General features: G+C 28.0%; 3 protein-coding genes and 1 long non-coding RNA gene across 5 annotated transcripts in view; 2 read left to right on the top strand and 2 right to left on the bottom strand.

The window, feature by feature from the left end:
* Positions 1–9,029, top strand: part of LOC135930890 (uncharacterized) — a 60,236-nt gene extending 51,207 nt beyond the window's left edge. The window contains exons 57-73 of the mRNA XM_065467689.1: positions 545–710; positions 1,047–1,194; positions 1,828–1,951; positions 2,111–2,234; positions 2,642–2,869; positions 2,943–3,139; positions 3,524–3,988; positions 4,335–4,741; positions 5,770–5,930; positions 5,991–6,133; positions 6,213–6,399; positions 6,591–6,737; positions 6,995–7,148; positions 7,377–7,510; positions 7,926–8,031; positions 8,465–8,629; positions 8,780–9,029. Of these exons, the coding sequence (XP_065323761.1) occupies positions 545–710; positions 1,047–1,194; positions 1,828–1,951; positions 2,111–2,234; positions 2,642–2,869; positions 2,943–3,139; positions 3,524–3,988; positions 4,335–4,741; positions 5,770–5,930; positions 5,991–6,133; positions 6,213–6,399; positions 6,591–6,737; positions 6,995–7,148; positions 7,377–7,510; positions 7,926–8,031; positions 8,465–8,629; positions 8,780–8,928 (3,205 nt within the window). The 3' untranslated portion in view covers positions 8,929–9,029. The remainder of the gene's footprint in view (positions 1–544; positions 711–1,046; positions 1,195–1,827; positions 1,952–2,110; positions 2,235–2,641; positions 2,870–2,942; positions 3,140–3,523; positions 3,989–4,334; positions 4,742–5,769; positions 5,931–5,990; positions 6,134–6,212; positions 6,400–6,590; positions 6,738–6,994; positions 7,149–7,376; positions 7,511–7,925; positions 8,032–8,464; positions 8,630–8,779) is intronic.
* Positions 9,030–11,163: 2,134 nt separating this feature from the next.
* LOC135923175 (uncharacterized) lies at positions 11,164–11,779 on the bottom strand. Its single transcript, XR_010571150.1, has 3 exons — positions 11,595–11,779; positions 11,428–11,539; positions 11,164–11,374 (listed from the first exon to the last, which is right to left on the bottom strand). It is a non-coding gene; the product is annotated as an uncharacterized LOC135923175 (long non-coding RNA).
* A 3,400-nt stretch (positions 11,780–15,179) lies between these two features.
* Positions 15,180–15,884, bottom strand: LOC135931841 (uncharacterized). Its single transcript, XM_065469148.1, has 3 exons — positions 15,723–15,884; positions 15,542–15,668; positions 15,180–15,490 (listed from the first exon to the last, which is right to left on the bottom strand). The coding sequence occupies exons 1-3, from the start codon at positions 15,820–15,822 to the stop codon at positions 15,391–15,393; spliced, it is 327 nt and encodes a 108-aa protein (XP_065325220.1). The 5' UTR covers positions 15,823–15,884; the 3' UTR covers positions 15,180–15,390.
* Positions 15,885–19,608: 3,724 nt separating this feature from the next.
* On the top strand, positions 19,609–27,911 carry LOC135931685 (COP9 signalosome complex subunit 3-like). Of its 2 annotated transcripts, none has more exons than XM_065468952.1 (15): positions 19,609–19,687; positions 19,732–19,861; positions 19,900–20,006; positions 20,049–20,098; positions 20,142–20,234; positions 20,280–20,354; positions 20,401–20,505; positions 20,547–20,636; positions 20,695–20,745; positions 21,325–21,432; positions 25,986–26,057; positions 26,253–26,339; positions 26,724–26,846; positions 27,485–27,565; positions 27,683–27,911. In XM_065468952.1, the coding sequence occupies exons 1-15, from the start codon at positions 19,633–19,635 to the stop codon at positions 27,740–27,742; spliced, it is 1,287 nt and encodes a 428-aa protein (XP_065325024.1). In that variant the 5' UTR covers positions 19,609–19,632; the 3' UTR covers positions 27,743–27,911. The 2 variants fall into 2 exon arrangements, with proteins under 2 accessions (XP_065325024.1, XP_065325025.1); XM_065468953.1 differs by having other exon boundaries at positions 27,607–27,724.

The following is a 27,911-nucleotide window of genomic DNA, read 5'->3' as shown; positions in this document are numbered from 1 at the left end:
ATTTCTTCATCAAAAAATGCCAGATTGAACACTTAACTTATTAAATATCAGATCTCATTCATTACTTTATTAAAAATGCCAAATATTTTGCTTCAACACTTAAATATCTATCAGATCTCAATCATCTTCATCAAAAATGCCAGATATTTTGCTTAATACTTAAATATCTATCAGATCTCAATCATTTCTTCATCAAAAATGCCAGATATTTTGCTTCAACACTTAACTTATTAAATTTAAATTTAACGGTTTAGCATTTAATTTAAAAAAAACAACTTTTTTTCGCATCATCTCCCTCTGTGAAATTTGAAAAAAAATTAGTTCTTTTAAATCTTGCAGTGCTAACATATGATTTTGTATAGTGAAGCTTGGCCCATGATTGACCGTTAATATTACATTTTGATAAATGTGAAATGACCCCCGTTAATTGAAATAAAGAAGGTGTTGGGTTTTTTATAGACCTTATTTGTATTTCGTTTCGTTTTTCGCTACTATCTTAGAAAAATTATATTTAAAAAAAAAAAAAATTTTTCCTAATAAAAAGTCCTAAAGAAAGCCGTGAGGATTTGACTTATCAGTTTAACGGACGGACCAGTTATGCCAAGATTCCTCAGATATCTCGTTACAATTCTAAAAGGTATTCCTTGACTTTCCAGTTCAAGACTCACCTAGCTAATTCTTTGCTATTCTTCGCCCAAAATCGGGAACAGGTTTTTAAAAAAAAAGATTTTTCTGGGTTAGGTTAATTTACTATAAAAAAATTTTTTTATAAATTTATAAATGATGGGAATAGGTATATAGTAAATGGTCACGTGAGATTATTATATTTAATAAACGTGAGCATGCGCAGTATATATTTGTTTTTTAACTTCTAATAAAAGCATCCTTTTAATGAATACGCTTTTACGTTTATATAATTTCCTAGGGATTTATATTACTGGAGGAGTTATAAATTGAATTAGAAAAAGGGGAATGAGGGGTGAAAGATTATTTTTTATTCTATAAATGCTATAAGTTTACTCAAGAATAATATTATTTTTTTAAAGGAACAATACTTTAGCATAGAATTGAAAGGTGGCAAAGTTTTATTCAAATTCACTTTAGACGGGAAGAACGTAGCCAGTATGCAAACTGCTCAACTCTACAACACCGGAGAATGGATATACTTTTCGGCCGAAAGATTAAATTATAGAGGTTTGGCTTTCTTATTGTTTAAAATAAAACTAGTAAAATAAACATATCCTTCCCAGGCCAATAACGATAAAGCTTTCCTTTTGCCCATGATATAATTAAATTATTCATCACTCTTCTAAAAAAATGATTGGTATTTGTTAAATTTTATATAACCGAACCTTTAAGCGTGGGGATTTATGAATAAAATTTTTGTACCATCTTATTTACATGATATTTTTTTATTCAAATTAACTGGAAATACCTTCAAACTCGAGAAAAGATTCTTTTTAAATGTAATAATTACTAAAAGTTTCTTTAAAAAAAATAGTCTCAGAGTTAAGTTTATACGGAATTGTATAATGATGTCAAATTTTTTTGCCTGAAGCTTCTTGGTAAGGGGGAAGGGGCTCATGTTTTTTAGCTTGGGCCTAAAAATTGTTTTTTTTGAGGGTGTGGGGTTATGCGGTAACCAACACTCGCTAAAAACTTATAAACCAAAATTTTAATTTTTACATTAAAAGACAAAATTATTTTTCAATTCAATAAATATATGAATGTTTTTTTTTGTTCGAGTATTATACACAGTTATCGAAAATGAGTTAATTCATCAAGTTGTAAAATAAAAAATATTCTCTAAATTATATTTTGTATCAGGACATTTGAAGGTGAATAATGAAATTGTGGAGAGTTCGGCTAGCCCTTACGGTACTCAAGAGTTAGCGCTAAACGAGGCGGAATTGTATTTCGGGGGTACGCCACCTGGTTTTAATGTCAAAAGGTATGTCTTTCTAAAACATTTATATATTATATATGTTGCAGTATTCAAACCGGTCACACCTACAATATAATCTAGAATAAATTATAATGAAAGAAAGAAAGAATGAAGGAAAAAAATCAAACAAATATTAATTTCTATTTTTATCTATTTCCATTATAGTAATTGGAATTTGACGGAGAACAAATACTTTATGGGTTGCATGAGACTCATACAAATCGGTCAGACTTCCATTGAATTGTTCGAAGGGCAGATATATGGACTAGAGGCCGGCTGTGTAGCTAAGGTAAATTAGATTATAAATATATTTGTATTATTTTTAAATTGATTTTCTCATCAGCCAAAAATTGGTACATTTATTTAGAAATTAAAAATTATTTATTAATTGTCTGTCGTTATTCATTTAGATTTAGTCCATCTTTGGGAATCATCTTTTTATAAACAGTAAATCTTAAGGAATCCAATATATATATGGTAATATACCCAATAGAAATATACAATTTCCTTGGCTTAAGTCGTTATTCATTTAAATTTAGTCCATCTTTGGGAATATCTTTCATGGACAGCAGACCCTTAGAAATACAATATAAAATGGAATAAAAATTTAGCCAATAGAAATCTACAATTTCCTAGGCTAATCCTGACCATGCATGATAAATACAGCTATTGCAATTACCAAAAACATTTTTAAAGCCAATATATACCGTCAATTTCGTGGGATCGGGCTTTGCCGATTACAGGCTCAAGAGGTTTGCGAATGACGACATTGAAACTTTGAGTCTTACATTTTCGACTCTCAGTGCGGATGGCTTGATATTGCTCATGTTGATGAAACGAAGGATGGGTGAAACGAATTCCGCGGGGAGCGTATTGGATCAAGCGGAGAAAGAGGGGGAGGAGGAAAAGGTGGATACTAAGAACGTGAGTTTATAATCAATTTACGGACGTTTCATTAGTTTTTACTTTGTTTATTTAAAAAAAAAAAAATAAATAGAACTTCGTATCCATCCATCTGCTGAACGGCCAGATTTACGTTCAATTAGGTAACAGAGAAGCCCGCCGACTTTTGGCGCTGAAAAGCTACACTGATTACACTCACGAAAATGAATCCGAAAAATCGTCTAGGGACAAATCTAGAAGTTACAGCGACGGGAAGATGCACGTTTTGACTCTTTCCAAAAGAAGATACACGTAAACTTTTACCTCATATTTTGGAATTATTTAAATTGAAGAAAAATAAAAAAAAATGTTTGCACTTGAATATTTGAGTGCCGAATGCAAGAGAGGTTAAAATAAATTGCAAATGTGATGTGAGAGATGGAATGCCCAAAAATGGATACTGTGCTTGTGAAATTTAGGATTACCAGTCTTTTTACGGTATTTTTTAATATCTTTTCTTATATTTGAACCCAAATTTCCCCTGGCATTTAAATTTATAATTTGGTTTGGCAGTATAAATTTCTCACGACACAACGGCTCATATGATAAATTATTGTTTATATTTATTTTGTAGATTCATATTTATTTAACTTAAAACATAAATAAACACCAAAATGTATAATTATTTCTTACCAGACTATCCCTCTACATCGACGATGAGTATCTAACTTCCGTATCACTCCTCAATTCGCCTCCATCTCTTTCAATAAAGCAAGACGCGTTCCCACATTCTTTTGACCTTAATGATACTAAACTGCTATTCAGTTCTCTGGATCCTTTCTCCACTTCGCCATACCCCGATACAAATAATCCCGAACTTTCTATTCTCAGGATAACTAGCTTCGATAAAGCCAAGAACGTCCACCTTCAAGATGCAGATGGAGAGATGACCGAAATGGAAAAAATTCAGAGATTTACGAAAGAATACCGTGATAAGGATGGAGGGGGAAAAGTTGGCGAAAAAAATGGCGTGATCAATATATACCTAGCTTTGGGAGGATTGCAGCATGAAACCTACAGCGCGCTTTACGGAACCAGTACAACCTCACCTTACCTGAAACCGTTCAAGGGTTGCGTATCGGATATAGTGCTCAATGACGAGTTTTTTTTATACTTAAACTTAATGTTCCTTGCTTTAAAAGTTTAGTCAGCTTAAAATAAGCTTTGCATAATTTACATAAATTTGGATAATTGTCGCTTAGAAAAAAGACATTAATGAACGACATTTTGGATATAATTTAAGTCAGCATTATTTAGGCATCTTAATAGAAGTAGCCCTCACAAGCTATTAAGATGTGACAATCGGTGGCACTTTTTTGCGCGCATCTTCAAAAAAAACTAGGTGATATGTAACTAGCAATTTATCACATGTTCTTTATTTATTTTTTTTAAAACATATTCAAACGAATTTTTTTTTATTCTCTCATCTTTCCTTTGTTTTTTTTAGATTAATTTCTCTTCACGACCCTTCGCGTTTCGAAAAGATGGAATTCAATTCGTGCTCACTCACCCACCGCCAATCGATCACCTCCACCGAGGACCAAGTACTTCTCGATCTACGGGGCACATCCGATCTAGATTCCTATGATAATAAATATATAAATTACACGTCCTCCACCCCGCCCCCCGACGAAGCGGTGGATGAGGGGAAGGAAGAATTTTACGATTACAAAGATAAAGGCGAAAATATCGAAGAAATTACAATGTTGCAGCCTACAATCAACGTTGATGGAAAAATGGATTCCAATGGAAGTTCCTGGGATTTTATAAGCACGGTACCGCCTCCCATTCCTCCCCCTCCACCCCCACCGTCTACTCATTTCATATTTAGGAACAACGAAAAAACGGATCAAAGTACATTTCATTCACAAATTTTATTCGACAAAACAAAATATCTAAAAAAATCTTGAAATTTGTAAATGAAAAGGGTTGATGAATTTTTTAAAATCACTTTTTTATAAAAAAATGAAAGAAAAGGAAGCTCTATATTTGATATTTTTCCTTTTGTAGTAACTTTCTGCATTTACCCGGGATATTTTTATCTAGTCAAATAAAAAAAATTTTTACAATAAGGAGTTATTATTAGGATATTTGAATGAATATTCTATCTCGATATTTACAATTAGAAAAATTGAATATCTTAGGTACTATCAATTACTCATTCTTTTCGGTTTAAATATCTGATGAGGTCAGGACAATACTTTTGTATCTGTCTTGGAATTCCTCTTATATATATAATTTTTTTTTTAGTTATTTCCCACTATCATGTGACTAGATGAGCCTTGCAAAAAAAATCTAAATAATCATCTTGTTAAAAAATAAATTGTGCATTTGATGTTCCAAAAAATTTTATGCGAAGGGAAACTCGCTTTAACAGCAGGTTTTCCGTGCAGATTTGAGTTGGGCTTTCAAATTTTATCCGACCCTAAGAATAATTTTCTATGAGAGGGCCAAGGAATTTGTATATTTTGTTTTAAAAAATAAAATTCCTTGGGTTCTGATGTAAGGGCTCTATTTTGCCGCATATATGAGGGTCCAAATACCAAACATCCTGGAGCATGCTAATTTATCATTAGATGATGGCCTAAGACTAGATGGCTTAACTTCTGTCCCTTGGTCTTTAGGTAAATCCTTAATTTGGGACATCACATGCGTCTCTTCATTTCCAAAAAATTTAAATTTTGACCCGGTTGATATATAGCCAAAAAAAACAATTAAAGATTCGAAATTAACAAATTTTGATTTTTTATCGTTATCTCTTCTTCTTGTGCATATGTCATGATGGGGAACTTTTATAATTTTAAAAAAAATATAGGCGCCATTTTTATTTATTTATTCATTTTTAATATAATAATGATAAAAAAAAAATTTATAAAAAAAAGCACCTGAAATCAAAATAAAGGAACATTTGGAGGAAGAACAAACCCCCCCTAACGTCAGCTTATCTATCGACGAATTATCAGCTAAGAGGCTAAAATTGATATCCGCTAAGAAAAACTCGACCTCAAAACTCACCAAAGAAAGATCGAAAGATGAGACTAAAGTTGTTTTTTTTTACAATAAAAATTAGCAAATTTTAACCGGTTTACTTAATTATTTAAAGGTATTGAATATTTCAAGTGTTAGACACGCATCTTGCTCCCCTCTCGTGAGAAATCACTCGATAGATTCCAGCGCTGTTAGCTTTGGCGAATCTTCCAATAGCCACGCTAAATTTGAATTCAACCATAACGTCATGAGGAGAAAGTATGTATATTTTCAAACATATTTATCCCCTTATAGGGAAATGTACACTATAATATATTTTATTTGTTTTTTTTTATAGACTTGATATAAGCTTGGAATTCAGAACGTTTTATTCGGAAGGTTTATTGATATACCTTAAGGATAAAGGACAAACGGAATATTTGGCTATCCAGCTCAGGGATTCACGATTGCAAATAGTTTATTACACTATGGGCGACAAAGAAATACTATCCCCCGCGGGATTGAATGACGGAAAATGGCATAAGGTTAGTTTCATATTGATTCAAAAATAAAAATTGTTTTAAAAAAGTATGGGGTTTCTTCTTTAAAAAACATTAGCTCATTTAAATATTATGAAAAATATAATCTTTATGTAATCTAGAAAAGTTTCATCTGTCGCTTATTATAAAGGAACATTCTTGTATATTTTCATCCTTTAAAAAAAATATATATATAGGTAAGCATACGCAAAGAGAGACGTAGTTTAATAGTCAAGCTAGACGATTACGAAGAAATTAGGGCGCCTATAGTCAAACTGCTAAACGTGGTTGCTCCTGGATATATAGGAGGTATCCCAGAATCGTACATCCCTAGGCCAAACGTGGTTTGTTAATATGTATATATATAATCATGTTATTATTTTTATTTTTATTTGTAATAAACCCTCTGTCTTTTTTTTTGTTCTTAGAAGTTTTTTAAAAAAAGAAGCCTTGTAAAGATTTCACCAATAACTTTAGAAATATACTATGATAATCATACCAGAATTTATCAGAGGATAGTCATCTGTCAAATTCGTTTAATTACGGTGAGAGTTGTGTATATATACAATTTATAAATATATATATATATATAAACAAAAAGAAAACTCAGAGTTTTAAAGGTTGCATAAGAAATCTGATGATCAATCGAGAAATTCACGATATTTTTCAATCGGAGTCTTTTATCGGACTCTCTCAGTGCTTCATGAACGTTGAAACGGGGGCACATTTTACGGGGGATTCCTACGCTATATATGGTTTGAAAATCAAAGGAAGGAAGGAAGGATAGAAAGAAAGAAAGAAAGAAAGAAAGAAAGAAAGAAAGAAAGAAAGAAAGAAAGAAAGAAAGAAAGAAAGAAAGAAAGAAAGGGAAGAAAAAAGAAAAGAATTATTATACAAGTACATAAAATTTTTGGGAGTTTAAAATTTTAGACCGTTTTTACAACACAATTACATGCAATAATATATTTAATTTTTTTTTCTAGAGAAAAACTTTAACGTTGGTAGCGAGATGGAGATATTGATAAAATTTAGGACCACCCAAAGGAACGCTGTGCTAGTGAGTATAGGCGAAAAAGATGGGTACCCTTCGTTAGGACTCTCATTATTTGAGGGACAGGTTATAAAAAGATTTTTCTTGATAGTTTTATGGAGGATCTATTGCTTTTTAATATATTTTACTAAGTTTTTTTAAAAAAAAGGTCTTTTTGACGAAAAAGAAAGAAAACTAATTCTCGAATTTTAATCCCTAATGTAAAAGTCCTGTCGGGGTTTTTTTTTACTGTTTAACCCAATATTATTGTAGAGAATTCATCATTTTAAAAATATAAAAAATTGGGGGGGGGGGGATTAGGTTTACCCGGCCAGTAGTAAAAATCTGTTTATAAATTGTCCGTCCCGGCCTGTGGAAAGCGATAAAAATCATGTTTAAAATATTTTCTCTAAAAACAAAAAGGATAGAGCAAAATATGAACTATAAATTTGCCTATCCCCATATTCTCAATTATCATTATTTTTATTTTTTTTAAAAAAAGGTGGTATTCTCAGTCAATATGGGAGAAGGTCTGGGTCCTTTTAAGGCCATCAAAAAGTTTGACGATTCAACCGAAGTTGGCGCTGCCGACAGCCCAAATCCTTTAGGTGTGCATACTTCGTTTTCATAGTCTATTTTTAATTTGTGAAAATGCAAAATTTAAAAGAATATATAGGTTTGGGTGGGTTTGTTGAGGCTGTGTCCAACATTTTCAAAATATTCGAAAAATTTCAAAACTATCACAAATTTTAAAATTTGCCAAAAACATAAATGTTTTTATTTTTATATTTATGATAGTTTAATTATTTATTTTCATACTATTTCTAATTTAATTTTTTTTTTTTTGAATAATAAGATTACAGAAACTAAAAATATGTATTGAGTATTTATGAAATCTATTCACCTTGGCACATAACAAAAGTTTATTTAAATAATAAGCCGAAAATATTGGCCTAAATAAAAATGGGGTTTAAATAAAAGAGAGGATCCGACTTTAGAAAATGGATAACAAATTTTTATTTTTTTTATTTTCTTAAAAAGGTGGCAATTACATATGCGACGATAAATGGCACACCGTGTTAGCAGCTTATGTTAAAAATATCATAACTCTCAAAGTGGACGAATTTGACATAGAGTTCGGTTTCGACGAAGGCAATCTCAAGGAAACTAAAACCAACAACTTTTTGTATGTCGGCGGTTTTCCCGGTAATCAAAAAAATAAATAAAATAATTAAACTTGAAAAAAAAAAAATGAAAAGAAAAGAAAAGAAATGGAGAAGTTTTTTTAATAAATAAATGAGAGGGGCTCTCTTTCGTTCTTTCTTTTAGTTTTACGATTATGTTCTAAAAATACAGATAAGATGAAGAATAATCAAGGATCAGTGCCGACGCATCAAAGATTCATCGGTTGCATGAAGTTTGTCAGCATCAAAAAGAATAAGAAAGATTGGGAAAATATGTATTCACTTCATAATTTGAACAATAATTGCCCCATCACACCGTAAATTTTAACAACGTATATAATAAAGCAAGATTTTTTGACTTTTGTGATTACTGTTTATATATACAAGAAGTATGTATAATATTTATATTTTCATAAAATTTTCCCAAGAATTGTAATAAGTTTTATTTTTTTATATCTTTTTATACAATTTTTTTTTAATACTTTTATTAGCTAAATATAATAAAATTTGACCCCATCATCGTGAGGACAATTAGGCCTAATAACTAGATATGTGTATGTTTAAAATATCTATTAAATTTATTTGATTTTAAAAGGGCTATGGATTTCGATAAAATGCAAACAGGCATGTATGCTATATGAGCTAGGGTTATTCTGTATGAAAGGGCAAGGCTTACATTTATATTTTATATCAATAAATAAAATGTTTGCTCGAATTCACTTTATAGTAAAAACTGATTTGTTATAGCTCTCTATACTAGGTATCACGTCAACTAGGCCCATGACGTTCAGCAGCGAGTGTTTAAGACAGTTGCAATATATTAGTATAAAACTAAATGATCATTAAATAGAAGTCATGTTGAGGGTTAATTATAAAAAAAAAATTAATTTAATAAACAAATATTTATACTCTGATTTCTTTGGTGGACCAATTTACCATGTCATAAGATATGTTTGAACCAAAAAAAATCGATTTATTTTTTTAGAAGTAAGGAATTAACAATAGGGAAATCTCATGCTAGAGGTTAAATTTTCCAATCATATTCAACTATAGTATTAATTTATAAAATAATTATTGACTTAAAATTAGTCTTTCCTTTAAGACCGACTCATTTAATAGATTTATTAAAAATCCTTAAAATAATTCTTATTGTTCATAAAAAATAAATATTCATTTTAAATCACCTTAACCGAACTGTTATAATATTCTTGAACCGATTTAACCCTGTTCACAAGAGTTTTTTAAAATAATTAATTTTAAATTATTAACCTAAATTTCAAATTTTCATTTTCCTTGGTGGCAATTTAAATTCGTGATTTCCTTTCAAATTAAAATTTTTTATACTTAGCTATTATCTTTATATCAATAAAAAAATTTAATCTCTAGCATGAGACTTCCCTTTTGTTAATTCCTTACTTCTAATAAAATTTTTTTTAGATCAGCACATCTTATAACATGGTAAATAGATCCATCAAAGAAATCAGAGTATTAATTTTTTTTATTTTTGATAACCAACCCTCAACATGACTTCTACTTAATGATCCTTTTTGTATACTAATAAATTGGGACTGTATTTGATATTCACCGAATTGACGCCAGCTGTTGATGCCATATCCAATTTTCCTCGCCGAATTGACGTGATACCTTTTTAACACCACTAGATTAAAATTACAACGCACCAAAGCTTAGTAAAAATTTCCCCTAAAGCCTGCCAATCAACCTCCATAAATCTCTGTCTAAGCCACTTTACAATATCTCGATGAATAACTAGGATTTTTGTTAAATTTCCAAAGTCCGACCAGAACCGAACCCAATTATTTTAAATAGAATTAGGCCCAAGCCCGGCCCGAAGCCCGTTCGGGCCGGGTACGGACCGGGCCTAACTTTGCAGATCTCTAATATATATTTCTAATTTTTACAAATATAAAAAAATTTCTTAGCGTCCTTTATAGGCCGGGTCGGTTCGTGGCTCAGTATTTTCTAACGGGCCTGTGCTGGGGCTTAAGGTTCTAAAAAATATTTTTAATGGGGCTTGGGCCTATAATTTTTTTTAAATTTTAAAATTAGCATATTTAAAAAAAGTTGTTAATTTAAAAAAAAAATATTGCAATTTTTTTATTAATAATAAATTTTAGTATTTGCAAACAGAATGATTGCCTTAAATACACTAAAATATTTTTTGTTTTTATTAAATATAATGAGTTAAAATATTTGGATATCGGCTTGAGCCGGTGGCTTAGCGAAAATTTTTTTAAACTTATTATGGACTTGAGCAGGGCCCGAAAGTTTTTTTTATTATAAATATGGCCGGGCCTAAATAAATTTTTTACTGCGGATCTGGGCCGGGCCTAATCAAAACTCTTCTTTTTATAAAAAATAATCGAAAGTATTACAAATATTCTTCAAAAATATGCATCTAACTACAGATACGAACGAAGTTCAGATAGAAAAGATTTTTAAAAAAATTTTTAATTTAAAATTCACGTTGCATAATTATTATTTTTTTGAAAATTAACTAAAATAAATATGAATATAGTATAATTCTATTTTTTTAAAACAAAGAAAATGTAATTATATATATATTCTATTAAATATAATATATTTTTAATGATAATTTTAAAAATATAAATAATTGCCATCGATAATCATTGATAGTTCGTTTAGATTATTAACTACAACCCAAACAGGGAAATATTTGGGATGAGGTAGTGATTTTTTCGTAACTAATTTGCAATTCGGTTTATATTATTGCCGATAACTCCGCAATCTATTAAGATTTAAATGATAAAAATAATAATAGCTATATAATGTACAACATACCCATAGAGCCAATTTTTTCATAAGCGCATTCCATATATGCGGTTGAAGATGTAATCTTTTGTCTCGAATAAAAATGTCTCTCTCTTTCCTCCTAGATCCACAACACAAGCATCTAAATATAATAATGATAACCATTTTAAAAAGTTAATTTAAATAATTTAACGCACTTGAGTTTTTCGTAATTCCACCCATGGCCTGAGTATTTATCCTCAGAATAAGCTGTAGGTTTCCAATAGCTGCCAAAAGAAAGGGGGGGGGGAAATCAATTACCGAAAAAAATGATTAATGTTTAGTTTGAAAATTTGTAAATATTTAATTTAAAAACATAAACTATATTTACTTTGCTTAATTAACCTTGAAATTTTGTTAATTCAAATGGAAAACATAAATAATTATAGTTTTAGATGTCTTATAATTTAAGACGGTTAGCATTTTAACCAAGAGTTGTTTGTAATCAATCATTTGCATAATTAAGCTGCGAAGTAAATTTGTAATAAATCACCATTCTTTATTAATATTAATTATTTTTGCCTCATATTAATATAGTAATTTTAACAAAGCTCGATAATAACAAATAAATCAGGGAACTTAAACTGGCAAAAAATTTAAAATAAAATTTTGACTTGATAGAGATTTAAATTAAAAACCATATGAAATAATATTAGAAATTAATTATATTATAAAGAAGAAGAAAAATATTAGAAAATATTTTTTAAAAATTTTGAATTGAGTTCCCAAAAATTAAATTTAAAAAATGTCGATTTAGATTTCTTGCCTAAGATAGAAAAAACTCCTTGGCATCATTTGTTTATTTTTGAACTTAATGTTTTTAAAAAATTGAAAGTAGGGAAGACCTGGGATCTTATGAACTCGAGATTCTTGAGAGCATAGAGGTTTTATTCTAGAGTACTCAACTCTCTAATGGTTAATTTTTTAACCAAATATGTATAAGTGCATTATGCATATGAGGCTATAATTTTTTTTAATGTTCAGATCACATGTATTTTTTATAACACAATATATGACTCATGCCCTCAGAGGTAACATTTTTAAATAGTACAATTTATAAAAAAATAATAAAGGTTTTAATTACCTAACAACTATCTTATATAAAAGATTAAACCCTATTCTATATAAAATTATTCTTTATTTTTCAACTACTAAATATGTTTAGGGGTAGCCGATTTTTTAAAACGGCTAACTCAATATTTTAGCCAGAAAAATATTGCCTAGCCATCGAGATTTCGAAAATATATGTCTAGACCTTTGTTCCTTCTATGAGCAGAATCTTCCGACTTACGTAATATTTTTCTGGATATAATATTGAGTTAGCTGTTTTTAAAAATCGGCTCATAACGAGCCATTTAACAATACTAGTTGTAACAATATATATGGTTTTTATTTTTAAAAAAATACTCAATCTTAGCAACTCTAATGCGCCTCTGGGAAAGCTCATCCTTCCTCGGGTGTGGCTCACCCAGTGGCGTAGCTACGGGGGTGGTTTTCGGGTTTGGACCCCTCCCAGAGCAAATTTAGATTATACATTCAAAAGACTTAAAAGTGACTTTGTATCAAATAAATACCATTAATATTTATATTTTTCTGGTTTTGATGTTTGAGAAAGGATATTATATTACTATTGAAATTATTCTGGGTAGTATTATTATAAAGTCATTGAGAATAATCTACTAAATTATAATAACATATTATTCATGCATTTAAAAAAAATATTTATTATATATTGTCGAAGATGTGGTTATGATTTTTAAGATAAACCCGGCCGAAGTCCCGTTAAAGGGGGTCTGGGGGCGAAGCCCCCAGGGTTTTATATGTATGAACCCCCTCTAAGGAAAATTCCTAGCTACGCCAATGAGCTCACCCTTTCCCAAATATTTTTCTCGAAAAATTAATATTGTTAAAAAATGTATAATTTTTTTAAAAAAAAATTAAAATGGGATATAATTTATTCAATATTATCAATTAATTTTAATTTTATTGACGTTTGCCTTTTAAGGCTCGCATGTTCTTTTGTCTTACCTAATAAGTGAAATATACCTAAGTTTTATATAGGCTATAGGAGTAAATATACAATTTGTTAATTTAGCATATATTACTGGATGCCAATGTATAGAGGGAAAGACTCTATTCGAGTAAAATCCCGAATGAGAGATTATCCCAGGCTCTGTAGGATTGTTATTTTGATACAATAAATAGATCAAGATAATGCACATGCAAATTTTAAAAAAATGCAGATAAAATAAAATTGCATAGGTATATTGTTCAAGATTAAATACTAAAATTAGTTTAAAAGCACACGGATGAAAGTGCCATTGAAAAATCATGAAATAAATAAACTATAAATTCTTATAAATTAATAGAAATTGACTAAATATTTTAAAAAAATAAAAATTTTACTTGTCACGCAAAGGCTCTCTAGTAGAAATATAAGTCCAAGAGAGTTTATTTTTGGTATACAGCAATTTTTAAAATAGATTATTGTTAAAGTCAAATAAAAAATCATTAAATCCTAATAGACCCAAATAAATAGGGTTTGATAAATTATATTATAAAAAATGATGTTTATAATAATTTATAAAGTAGTTAAATGTAACGAGTGCTATTATAGGTGAAACTTTTAACTGTAACTATATACTTTTTTGAAAGTAAAATAAAGGGTCATAATCATTTTAAAAAGTTGCAGAGAGGTTCTGTCTACGACGAGTAGAGTGTCAGTTGATCTCATAGATAATTTGAATAAAAAGATTTGCTTTTGTTTAGATTCAAACGAAAAGACCAAATCGATATAAGGATGAATTTTAATCAAAACTTTCTATTGTTTTAAACAGCGAAAAACATATTTATCAGAGACCCTCAAAGCTCGACATTTTAGGACCGCAGCCCAGACCAGAAAGAAAAACATTTTTGAGCATGGGCCGGATATTTTTTTGGATCCTTATACGACCCGACCCGACAAATTTTATTTTATAAATTTAACTATTTTTGAATAATTTTGACTATATTTTATAAATTTTTTCAAAAGAAGAATTAGAAATATAAACATCTGAACTGATTAATCGACAGAATTGAGAGTGAAAAAATATTAATAGCCAGACAAGGTTTTTTTTAAAACAAAAATTGCCCCGGACCTAGGCGTGCAATTCTTATATTTATTGTAATTTCAATTTTTTTTCTTCTTCAATTAAGTGCAAATTTTAAGTATTTGTTATTTTGCTATGGATCGGTCTATTTTTATGAGAGGGAAAAAATTGTGTATATACAGTTTTTATATCAATGCACAGTTATTTAAATATGAGATCTTACATTTTTTAAAAATTTAATTTCACAGTTTTTTTAAAATAAGTGCGCCAGCATAATTATATTCAAAATTTTTAAATTATTTTCCCAGTTTTTTGAAGAGAGAGTTTTATATTTATATACTACAGAATTTTTAAATTATTTTGACAGTTATTTGAAAAGTTTTCTAAATAAATGTTCAGTTTTATGATTATATTTACTAATTTTAAAACCCACTAAACCAACCCACTAGGAAAAAATCTAACTTATACTTCGCAAAGCGGCCAATAAGTTCCTGTTATATTTTACCAAGCTTCACGGTTCAGGCTAAGGCATGATGCCTAGCTCGTGGACAAAGCTCGAAGTTAGCTTACTGCTATGACAAATATAAGGGTTGGTGTTTACAATTAATGTTAATTACTAATTTTATTAAACTCCCAAACCCACTACACTAGATGAAATCTAACAAAATCTGAAAAATTTTATTCAGATTACAATGAAATGGTAACATAATTTTTTTTATAAATATAACTTAATAAAGAAATATGACTAATAATTCGTTATTACAAATCAAATATAACAATAATTTTTTTTATAATGATAATTTAAAAAAATATATATAAATTTCGCAATTATATTGATAATATTTGATAAAAGTCGCTAAAATCATCAATCACAAACGTAATAAGGGCAACACTGAGGATAAGTCAGATTTGTTTTGGACACTAATTCGCAATTAGGATTAGGAGGGTCGTCCAAATTATCGCATCTATTAAGATTTAAATGATAAAAATAAATAATAACTTTATAATGTACATACTTTTCACAAGTAATTATATAAGTGCCACCTCTGGTACATGTGCATCCAATACATCGAGTTGTAGGTGTAATCGTTTTTCCCTGAGAAAATGTGTATGTCAAATCATCTACTTCCCAAATACAAACATCTGAAGATAGTAATAACCATTTTAAAAAAATAAAAGATAAATAATTTAATTCACCTGGGTTCACAGTCGTAGATTCTGTTATTGAAGCGCATTGGCCAATGAACCCCAAAATAAGCGCTAAAATTCCAAAAGCCACCAACGTATACGCTGTCATTTGAACAAAATAAAAATTCAATTATAAATGAATGATGCTTAAGGCGAAAAATTGATATTTATATTAAAAAAAACATTAAAAAAATATATTCTTGAAATTTAATTAATACAATGGCAACATAAATAACTAAATGTCCTTCGATAGAAGAGATAATTTATGTTATAAATTCAAATTATTGTTGGCATTTTAACCAGGAATTGTTATAACCATTTATTCATATTAACGCTGCACAGTAAATTCTGATGGTGTGATTCTTTCATGTTAAATATGATATTTTAAAAAAATGGCGAATAAGTTTTGCGATATTATTCCCAAATATTAAAATAAATTTTAAAAAAAACTGTTGTTAAATGTAATCTAGACTGAAGTTGATAATTTTTCTTTTGATTATATTATCATCGAATCAGGCTTATTTTAAAATCTGTTTTTGAAAATTTATCATCAGTTTAATCAATGATGTGCATATCGTTTTTGGCAGACTGGCGATGTGCGACCTCGTTAGGCAATTTTTTCTAGCGACCTTATTTTATGGGGAGTTTCCTCCTCCCCTATATCCCTCTTTTTAAGGGCTTTTCGTCCGCTTTTACTTGGCCTTCGGCCGGGATGCTTTTAATGGCCTATCCTTATTATACATGTTTTTTTTTAAATATTTTTTTGGAAACAAACATGTTTTAAAAACGATATGTTAAACACTATATTGTTCTATATTATTTTAAATAAGAAAAAGACTTATGACAGCAGTTCTTGGTGGAAGAAGCAAATTTTCAATGCGAACCTTGAAGACTGAAGTGGAGAAGGGTTCCATGTGAACAGCAGTTGCACATGGGTCAGTCGATCCTATGCCAAAGGAGAAATCCGTTGTGAAGCGGTTTGACTACGGCTACCGCCTCGCTTGGATATATTTTATTTTAAAGATATTTAAATACATACTCATTGCACATTTTACAATATACTTATCTCTTTATAAACATACTTGCTCATATAAAATTATATGTAATCCTAGATATGAAATCAAATTATTTGCACATATAAAATTATTTTGTAATTTATACCTTTTTATGATAAGGTTATAATTACGAGAAAAAAAACTATTATAGCTATGTTGACCCCCTCCCCATCCATTTCCTTTGATATGTTGGTATACTAATTATTACTAAAGTTCTCGTTCAACTTGATTAATTCTATCTTTTCAATTCTAACCTTTCTCAATAAATACTACCACACTCTAATCTAATATCTACATGGTGGAGGATAGGGGCACCAGTTTATTGGAGGATGTTGGGGAAAGAGCCCGCATGCTTCCTTCGCTCGTTATTGAAGATGAAGAGACACTTATTAAAAGAAAAATTGATAATAGATACTTTATAAAAAAGAAATTTTCCATTTGTTCCTGCGCAAAATTGAATGGTATTTAAAACAAATAGCTGAGTATTGAAAAGTTTGTAATCAGCCTTTTTATTATACAGTTAAAAAAATTTTAAATTTTTTTTGTTGTTGAGCATTTAAATAAAGTAAACATCATTTTTATTAACAATGATTAGTATTTTAACGTAATATATTATAGGGCCTGTCGTAATATAATAATTAAATTTAACTCATTATTAGTAAAATATTATTGTAATAATTGTGAAATTTAGAGCCTAAAAATAAAATAGAAGAAATAATATTAAATACTCTTTCCTTTATTAAACTCTTAATTATAAATTAATCAATAATAAGCACATAAGGAAAAAGTAACAAAATATAAAAATAAAAAGATTAAAAATTAAAAATTAAAAAAATTATATGCGAAAAATAAAAAGTAAATAATTCTAATTGTTAAACTCTTAAAGTATGAAAAATCTACAATTATCACGCGTTTTCCTCTCATTTGCATAGTTTAAGACTTAAATAATAAAGTAACAATTTTAATAAAACATTATTTTTGTTTGAATATTATCACAATTTGAGTAATAGATCCTTTTGTAACAGAATGTTACAACAATTATTATATTATATCAATTAGCCCATATATAGTGTAATTTATGCCTGTATATGTCAAGGGTATAATTACGAAAAAAAATTGTTATGGATAGCTATATTGACCCCTCCCCACCCATTTCCTTTGATTTGTTGGTATACTAATTATTGTTATTTTATTCTTTCCCCAATATATCTACTTTCTTCCCCATTATAATTTAATAAAAAAATATTTCATAAATTTAAATTTTAGTCATTAACTCTCTTTTTTTTTTCATTTTTCTCTTTCTCAAAAATAATGCCATAAATTATTAAAGAAAAAAACATCATTTTATTTAGTGATCTGCATCGGGCCTAATTTTTCAAGCCCGGCCCTGCCCGAAATTTTTTTTATAAAGTTTTGCCCAGCCCGACTCAGCTCTAACCCGAAATTTTTTTAAAAAATTTTGCCGGCCTGGCCCGAATTTATTTGAATATAGAAATTAATTTTTGTAATAACTCAAAATTAACGATATATGTTATTTGGCGTCTACTTTCTATAAATAAAATCACATATTTTTATTTTACATAAAAAATTCAACATAAAATTGATAAATTTAAATATATTATAAAAAATTTCTAAGGCCCGACCCGAACCGGCCCGAATTTTCTTAAAAATTATTAGGCCTAGCCCGGTCCGAAGTCCATTTAGACCGGGCCGGGTACGGGCCGGGCCTACTTTTGCAGATCTCTAATTTTATTACGTTAATATTACTTCCATATGTTATATAATTTTAAAGGTAATTGAACATAGTTTATTTTTATATTTTAATTGATGCATGTTGTTATATTGATATTTTTATGTTTATATTTTACTGTTTTAGGCGTTAATTTCATATTATATTAATGCAATTGATTTTAAAAGTTTATATTTTTACTATCTGAAACGATATTTTACCATATAAAGGAGACAATTTATTTTTATAAAATCGAATTTTTGACTATATACCAGTAATTGTGACATTAATAATTCGATTTGATTTATTTTTTTCATATCAATCCTAATAGTAATCTCGTATAATTTTATTTTATTTACGTAAGCTGCTATCTACTTCCTTTAAATTATATTTTTTCTATTATAACGTCTCGATCTTATATCTCTGCTTCAACTTAAATAGGGTTCCAAGTGAGTACATCGAAATAGAGAATAACTCAAAATTCAATTGATATAAACTTATAAATATTGATAATAGTTATTAAGGCTTTCACTAAAGCATTTAAACTTCAAATCAGCCACCACCCACCCTTAAAATAATTAAATTATATTGTAGTTTTCGGGTATTGTCTTTTGTTTTGCCCAATTCTTTTGTTAATAATCTATAGACGTTTAGACAACAGTTCTCTGGCTGTTTTACGTATAAGTACGTGAGGCCTGCCCCGTGTAAAGGGCTCCTCATTTTCTCACCCTAAATTAAATATCCAGTTTGATGGATTTTGAGTAAGACCTAGGGACGCGAAGCTCTGTTGTTCCCACAACCAGAGGGCGAAAACATTTTCATCATCTCGTAAATGTTGTTATTCAAATAAGATACCTTTTTTGACCACGTTTTATTTTTTTTAATATTTAGATAACAATTATTATTAAAAGAAAAGAGATCTTTTATTTTTCATTATTATTATTACATAATTGAAAAAAATATGTTTAATAAAAATATATTATAATATGATTACTAGTTCGCACTTTTGGTATTTAAGATTAAAAAAATGATGGTTGAATACCATAGCCATTATCTTACATAATGTGTAACTGCAATGTTAAAAAGTAAAATTATAAATAGTTGTCAATCACTTAATTTTTAAATAATTACAGTAATGGCAATCATGTTGGAAGAAATTTTAAAAGTTTTGCAAACCTTAGCGTTAGAAGGTATATATATATATGTTTTAATTGTTCGTAATACTTTTAATTAGGTAAATACGCGGAACTCTATGATGGAATATTGAAAAATTATGACATCTTTGCAAAAAATATTTCTTATATAGATAATTACATAGCAAATGTTGATATAAATGAACATTCTTTATTAATACTCTTTTACTTGTATGAATATTAATAAATTTTGATCTAATTTTATGTAGGAAAATTAAATTCAATAATTTCCCAATTGTGAATGCAACAGTTAACAAATTTTATGAATTTATTGATGCGATTGATGTTCATCAAATAAATTGTGCCATAGATATATGTAGATTTTGATTATATATCTATTTATTAATATTATATATAGATTCAAATGTATGTCATAGTTTCACACAATATCTAATCATAAACAAAACAGTTAAATATTTTTAAATTATTTTTGAGAATTTTTTTTATCCAGCCTCTAAAAGGCATGAGTATAATTGCAAAAGCAATTACAAATATACAAAATGAATCTTCTGAACTAACTACAATACATTCGGATTTATTGCATGTATTAAATTATTTATTTAATTAGTGACACACAATAATATTTAAGTTATGTTTATCATCACGTGATTTAACACCTTCCTTGCAATTTTTGGATATTGATATAACATCTATTAATAAAGAAGTAATTATTATATTTATTTATATATATTATTATTATATAATTTTAGAACAACAAATGTGATAGCAAATATATACTTTTATATTATTATTATGGGGGCCTTATATACCTTGCATTAAAAAATTATGAACGCTCATTCCTCTTTTTTGAAATTGTAATAAATTATTTAGATATAATATATTAATTTTAATAAAGGGCTTAACTATACCAGCACATTCAATCAGTTTAATCATGGTTGAAACCTTAAAAAAATATATTATTTTATCTTTACTAACCCATAATAAGGTAATTGTCATTTTTTTAAATAGAATATATATATATATATCTAAACAATTTGTCATAGGTTATTAATCTCCCAAAATTTACATCAAACATTGTTGTTAGAGTTATAAAGGTAATAATTGAAACCATATATTATATTTATATTAAAAAAATTATTATTTATTTTTTTTATACAGTTTTTAATTTTTGGGGGAAATAATTACTAAGATTACTTTTGTGGCCCTTAAACTCAATTTAATCATTTTGTGTCATTCATTATTATTTTATTTATCATAATTTCTTTTTTAGTTGTTATATAAAACCATTTTTTTTAGAGGGAATAACTACATTATGCTATCTTCTATAAAAAATCAAATAAAACATTTAAAAACGAATAAATATGTGAATTAAATATGGAGAACTAATATTAAATAATAGGAGGAAATGTATAGGAACTAGGTCTAGAAATTGAAATTATAATTGATTGACTTACCCAAAATTGTATCTATTACATTTAAAAAAGAAGTTTTTATATTTTACCAGTATAGTCTTAAAATTTAACTTTAATAATAATATTTGTTTTAAATTCTCTTTTTTTTGCTGTCCATTTTGATAAGAATCCACAGTTTTTGTGAGAAATATCTAATTAATTTGTGTTGTTGTATAATATTTTTGAAATATTTAAATAATTTTAATTTATAACATGATTTAGCCAATCTGTCAACCATATTTGGATATTGCCAATGCCTACATGAATTCGCCTAACAATATTGCTTTGCTGGAAAACAAATTAGCCGAACATACTGAATTACTAAATAAGGTTATATAAATATAAACCATGTTCTAATGATATATCAAGGGATATTTTCTAGAGTTTGTTTGTTTCTTAAAGCCCCTATTATATCTATCACATTTGCATAGAATTGGAGTGCTTCACTTGACATTTTTATTGAATATAACAGTTTTTTGGGTGCATTTATTAAATTCAATAGGTCAATTATCTAACAAGTTTCATCAAATTCATTATTCTTGAGATGTTGTCTTTGTTATATGGGATCTAATAAAGGCATCATAAGCAATTGTATTTAGATCATTTTTTTCTTATTTCAAACTTATTTTTATAAAATTTTCTACTGATATAGAAAATATTGGGTATTGGAACTAAAGGTCTGCAAAGTTATTTTTTCATGGCCCAACAAGCCCGAATTTAATTTTTCAGTCTGAATTTGAGTTTGAATATTATAATATCCAAAAAACAATTAAAAATTATGTGTATTACCTTAAATGAAAGCTCATTTGATCGACCTAATGTATTTATATTAAATTGGAAACATATACATTTTATTCAGTATAAATATTAAAAAAGTTAAAAAACAATTGAATTTAAAATTTATTGGCAATATATAAAAATATGTGCATGATATAATAAACATATAAATCATTTCTATATTATATTAGTGGGGGTGAGGGGTTACCATTCAATGTTTATAAATATATATATATTTATATTAAAATTGATATTGATATTTTATAAAATAGAATACTAATAAGAAGCAGTAGATACATGCTGGGAGGGGGGGGGGTAAATATTATCATAGTCTTTAAGGATAGTGAATAAAAAATTTAGGTGTAGGAAGTATTTTTCTCTCATGTAGATGCTGCTAGTTTAAAATTTGTCATTAGACCCTCAAACTGCTAATGCAAACCAAGGTAATTATGTTTACCTTGATAATATTTTTAACATTTAATCAATGATTTAACATTAGCCCATGAAACTTCTGCCTTAGCCTATCAAACTTTTATTTCAAATCAAAGTAATTCAGGTGCTTTCAAGTTATTAATTCAGATATTGGAATTGAAAGTATCCAATGCACAAATTGACAATTTCTAAAATATGTTTGTAGGTAATAATGATCTCCCTTTAGAAGTAGCCCAATAGATCTGCATCAAAATATAGTGGTAAAATGACACATAATATAATAGCCCTAGATATTTAATATAGCAAAAAGTAATTTTTTAATTATTTTTAGACATGATCCTGGGATAATTAAAAAATATTTAACATATCCTTTTTAAAGATAAATAAGAAATCAATAATTATTTATTTGTTTAAGTATCTGGTTCTGTCTTATCTTTTTATAAATATTAGAGCTCCTTATTAAGATATGATTTTTATATTTATTTAGATCCTAGGTTTATTAAATCTCAAAAAGGAAAACTTCTTCTTTTTTTCAAAATTATTTATATCGTTATGATTATCAAAAAGATGATAATATACATTATCGATGTAAAAAAGTTGGCTGCAGTGCTTCATGCAAACTTGACGCAATATACATAATCTCTGGTTTGCATGAACATCAAAATAAAATCGGTCTCTTTGAAAAACTTAGAACTCACCGGGTTCTAGAGGATACTGTTGCCGAAAATCCTCTAGAAACTAGGCATAATATTTACGAAAAAGCTTTAAATAAAAGATTCTTGGAAACGCCAAACATGAATATGTATCCAGAGGCTATGCCCTTCTATATTTCAATAAAAAGTACAATAGATCTATTATTACAAAAAAAAATCGGGCCTCTTTGCCTCAGTTTGTAGATGACATAGTTCTATTGCCCGCCACAAATAGGAGGCTCTATATTCTATTGTTAACCCTAATACCTAACATTTTCGTCATATGGGTTGGGAAATGTGGAAGAAACAGTCTATAAAAACTTATAATAAATTAAGCTTTAATTACTATTGTAGGGAATTACAAATCTTAGAGCTGATATCGCAGCAGCTTCATAATCAGTATGCCCGTATCTAGGATTAAACCAAATATTATTTTCTGCACAACATCTTAGAATTATTTGAAATAATTCTATATATGTAGCTAAAAATATTAAAAATAGCCTAGCTATATTAAACATCAAGGGTTATTATATTATGTGACATTCTGTATTTAATTATTTTATTTAAATAAATATAAAAAAATAGCCTTATAAACATATTTTTACCACTAAAATTTTGATGTAAATCTATCAACATATTGGCTACTTCTAAAGGGAGATCCCTATTATCTATAAATATATTTTAGAAATTGCCAATTTGTGCATTGGATACTTTCAATTGCAACATCTGAATTAATAACTTGATAAGCACCTGAATTACCTTGATTTGAATAAAAGTTTGATAGCCTATGGCAAAACCAGAAGACGGGCTAATGTTAAATCATTGATCCAATTTTAAAAATAGCAAGGTAAACATAAATACCTTGATTTGAAATAATATTTTCATGAACTAGCGCATCTGAACGTGAGGTTTGAGGAGCTGATGCTGAATCGGTGATTCAATGTTAAAAATATTATCAAGGTAAATATAAATACCTTGTTTTGCATTAGTAGTTTGACTTTGAGGGGCGAATAACAAATTTGAAATTTGTCAGACTAATAATTAAAAATTAATGTTTAAAATAAAAATATCATAAATACCTTTGATATTTGAAATAATATTTTGATGGGCTATGGCATCAGAACTAGAAGTTTGTGGGGGTTAATTGATTCAATGGTAAAATAATATTATATAAATAATTACCCTGATTAGCATTAGAAGTGTGAGCGGCTACTAAGCTTTGACAGTCTGAAGAATGTTTGTTGTGTGGTGATAATTAAATAGAGGTCAATCATTAATATGGCTCTATCACCACATCTTTCGCGACAAGTAAAGTAAACGACCTTTAGCTTATATAGTCCTTCTTCTTCTGTGTTTGCTGAAAGCAAAAATAATAAATATGTAAAATGGTTTATTACTTTTATTTCAAGATGTATGTATTTAAAGATAATTTTTAAGGTTTTCTGCTATAGTTGGAATCATATCAAACATATGGCGGTCATTTTTGTGATTTTTTTTTCCCGAACGTTATTGTGAATATTCACATTTTTTGCCATTGTTACTCGCTATTTATGTCTCTTACAGATATATCATTATCAATAATATCACATTGTGAATAATTGTGATGTATAAATTATGATAAATCGAGTTTTTCAGGCTTTAAACGAGTCCTCCTGTCTGCAAAGGCCCTACCAGCTGCTGAAAACGCTCCTTCGCTACTAGCCGAAAGAAGCAGGGAGAGCCAGGAATTTAAGAGCCAAAACGTTTAAAGGGGAAGTCCTTTTGGTAGGTCTTCCACCTTGTCATCGCATGTAATTTTGCATTAAGTTATTTTTGAAGTTCTTAAGGGAGACTAACAATTCGTTATCTTATGTTAGCGATGAAGTCGATGAACTTTGCAAAAATACCTTGACGTAAAATTACATATTGAGGATGACACACAACTTAAATTGGTGGAAGACTTACCAAAATGGCGTTCTAAGTTCAAGTATTTGGTTCTTAAATATTTGGCTATCCATGCTTCTTCGTCTAGCAGCTAAAGAGCCGTTTCAGTGGCTCCTAAGGCCTTTGAAAATAGGATAGATGGGTTGAGTGACAAACTCGACTTCCCATTATTTACATATCACAATTATTCTCTATGCGATTATATTAATAATGATATATTTTTATAATATGATCGTTATATTATGGCAATAATTTTTAAATTCAATATATTTTAACTCTTTTACAAATATTTAAACTGATAAAATGTATATGTTTCCAATTTAAATGAAATACACTTAACATTGATTAGATTTATGTAGGTTAGATAAATTTTTATTTATGGTAATATAAATAATATTTAATTTCGGAATTATATTATTCCAAACTCAAATTAAAATTTTTCTTTAGTCGGGCTGCGAAAAAATCGCCTTGCAGACCTCTAACGGCACATCCATAATATTGAATTTGGTTAAAGGCTGATCTGGAAAATTCCAAGAGCAGCTTTCATATTATCTGCATTATTCCTAACTAAAGAAATACACTTTTCTAGGATTTAATATTCTTCGATTGTATTTTTAAATTGAGTGGGATAATATCCGCAACCTTCACTTCTATATTTTCGAAAGATTTATTATAGATAAAAAAACCAAGCCAAATGCTTTCGACCGGGTAACTTATAAATTAAGGGCGTATTGTTTTTTTAGAAAAAAAAAACTCTTTTATATATGGATAGTTGTTTAAAAATAACATTAGAGTGTTTGACCTGCCAAATATGCATCAACCCTGAATTTGACGATTCTTTTTTTTTCTTATATGGTTCTTGATCACTTTAAATGTTTTACTCCTTTCATATGAAATCAAGTTTTAGTTTATAAAAATATTAATGATTGACATCAGTCCTGTCTCCTGTCTATCATAATTATACCTTTTTTCCGGTATTCTCTTAGCTTTTTTTTAAACTCAAATCTTCTAATAATATATTCATATTTTAAACTTTTAAATACCTATTTATTTTTTTAGGATGGAAACATGGGTTTAGCTAAACAATTGAAAAAAGCTTTTCATAAAAACCACTTGAAAAAACTATCGAAAGTTTGAAAGGACAAAATAAATATATGATCTTATTATTATTTTTTAACGATTGCTCTGAAATAAAATAATAGTTTTTGTTTTTCAGACAGGGGCGGGCCTCTTTGGACCAGGGGCAAGAAAGGAAATATCTTTAAAAAGGCTATCGTTTTATTTAGTTATTTTTTTAAATATCTTTTATTTTTTTAATGCATTAAGATATATTTGACAATCTCAATCGATAATCTGACCAATCAGCTTAAGTTACAAAACGAGAACCTAACAAAAAGGCTACTGATAGAAATGGTTTGCTTTTTTTAAAAAATTATTATTTATTAAAATTAAAAATAAATACTATTTACGAAAATTATAACTTGGAAATAATAACTATTTCTTGTATCATATTTTAAACTTTTTACCATCTTACAAAGAATTATTCGTTTGTAAGATTTCCGGTCTTTCCCTCCTTTATAAATTTGGCATCTTCAGCTACCGATTCCTTGATTTACTTGGAAAACGGATCTCGGGGGGGGGGGGCAGCGATTGGGTTCTCATAGTTATTAAGACTTCGATATAAATACATTAAATTTAATTATTTTTCCGAATTTTCTTTTAAGGGAAATTAATATCAATTTTTTCTAAATTACCTTAACGATTTTATTTGCTATGGGTTTTTTAAAAAAATAACAGATTATGAACGGTGAAATTCACGGGAAAATAGATGAATACAAAGGGATAATGGTTTTTTATGACGAAGATTTTAAGAGTTATTACAGCGATGGAGATAAATTAATGAAAACTCTTAGGGAAGAGGTTTGTAATATATCTTACATTATTAACATTTTTCAAAATCTTATTGAGGGGGTTTCATATGTACTTCTTTAAAAATCTCGGATTATAAGCTTATTTGTTTTGTATCGAACTAATATAACTTTTCTAATTCATGAGTTAATTAATAATCAAGATTAAGAGAATAAAAACAATTGTTTTTAAATTAATTATCAAAATAAAAATATTATCTTTAAAATTTATTATAAAAAATTAATCATTTAAAGTACAATTTTAATGCGCTATATATAATAATTTCCTTTTTAATAAATTTACATTATAAAAATTGGCAATTTACATATCTGACGAAACTAAAATTGCACCTATATCAAAATACAACATATTTATTATAAATTATTTTAATATCACATTTAAACTTTCAGCTAATGCAAATATAAAAAAATTATGATCCATCCTTATGACAGTTCGATATTAATGATATAACATTAAAATTCTAATAAATGTAAAGTTTAAATTAGGGCTCTAAGGAGTATTTTGATACCTTTTTCCCCAGCAGTTACCACGTAACGATAACGTCTTGTATCATTAGCTAGGTTAGATGATTTAATCAATATCATATATAGAAAATGAATATTTTTTTCCCCCCCCTTTTATGCCTAAAGGGTCAAAAATGCATGGATCTTCGAAATCACATGGAAAAGATTACTAATAAAATATCCACAAACCCTCAATACATCCAAAAAGTATTTATAAATATACAACCTAATTGACATTATATTTAAAGTTTTGCCTTATATTCGAAGATTAAGGGAAAACTTTGAGAATTTTTGAGTCTATCACATTCTATTTTTATACTTTAGTTATTAGGAATGGAAGATATCAGTTCGGGAAATTTCAAAAATATAGTACCTTATCCTTGAATCTATTAAACTTTATTATTGTAAATTTTTATTATTTATATTACATATTTTAAAATTGTATCATATATTTTTTTGCCACTACCTGTACATATTAATTTATTTATAAATATTTACCATTGCACAAAATACGAATATTTCTGGCATCAAATCATTTTTTTTCGTGTTATAT

The sequence above is a fragment of the Gordionus sp. m RMFG-2023 genome, chromosome 1 (genome assembly GCF_954871325.1).
Source record: "Gordionus sp. m RMFG-2023 chromosome 1, tfGorSpeb1-WG-v2, whole genome shotgun sequence".
Taxonomy (NCBI): Eukaryota; Metazoa; Nematomorpha; class Gordioida; order Chordodea; family Parachordodidae; genus Gordionus; species Gordionus sp. m RMFG-2023.
The sequence above is the reverse complement of the archived record's forward strand: the minus strand, read 5'-3'. Positions and strand labels throughout refer to the sequence as shown.

Bases quoted from the DNA above. Each gene is read 5' to 3' on its own strand.
- LOC135931841 (XM_065469148.1), bottom strand. From the start codon at position 15,822: ATGACAGCGTATACGTTGGTGGCTTTTGGAATTTTAGCGCTTATTTTG. The intron at 15,669-15,722 runs GTGAATTAAATT...TACTATCTTCAG, and splicing joins ATCTACGACTGTGAACCCAG to ATGTTTGTATTTGGGAAGTA. The intron at 15,491-15,541 runs GTATGTACATTA...AAATCTTAATAG, and splicing joins TATATAATTACTTGTGAAAA to ATGCGATAATTTGGACGACC.
- LOC135931685 (XM_065468952.1), top strand. From the start codon at position 19,633: ATGGCAATCATGTTGGAAGAAATTTTAAAAGTTTTGCAAACCTTAGCG. The intron at 20,235-20,279 runs GTATTAAATTAT...ATAATATTTAAG, and splicing joins TACATTCGGATTTATTGCAT to TTATGTTTATCATCACGTGA. The intron at 27,566-27,682 runs GTATTTATAAAT...TTTATACTTTAG, and splicing joins ACCCTCAATACATCCAAAAA to TTATTAGGAATGGAAGATAT.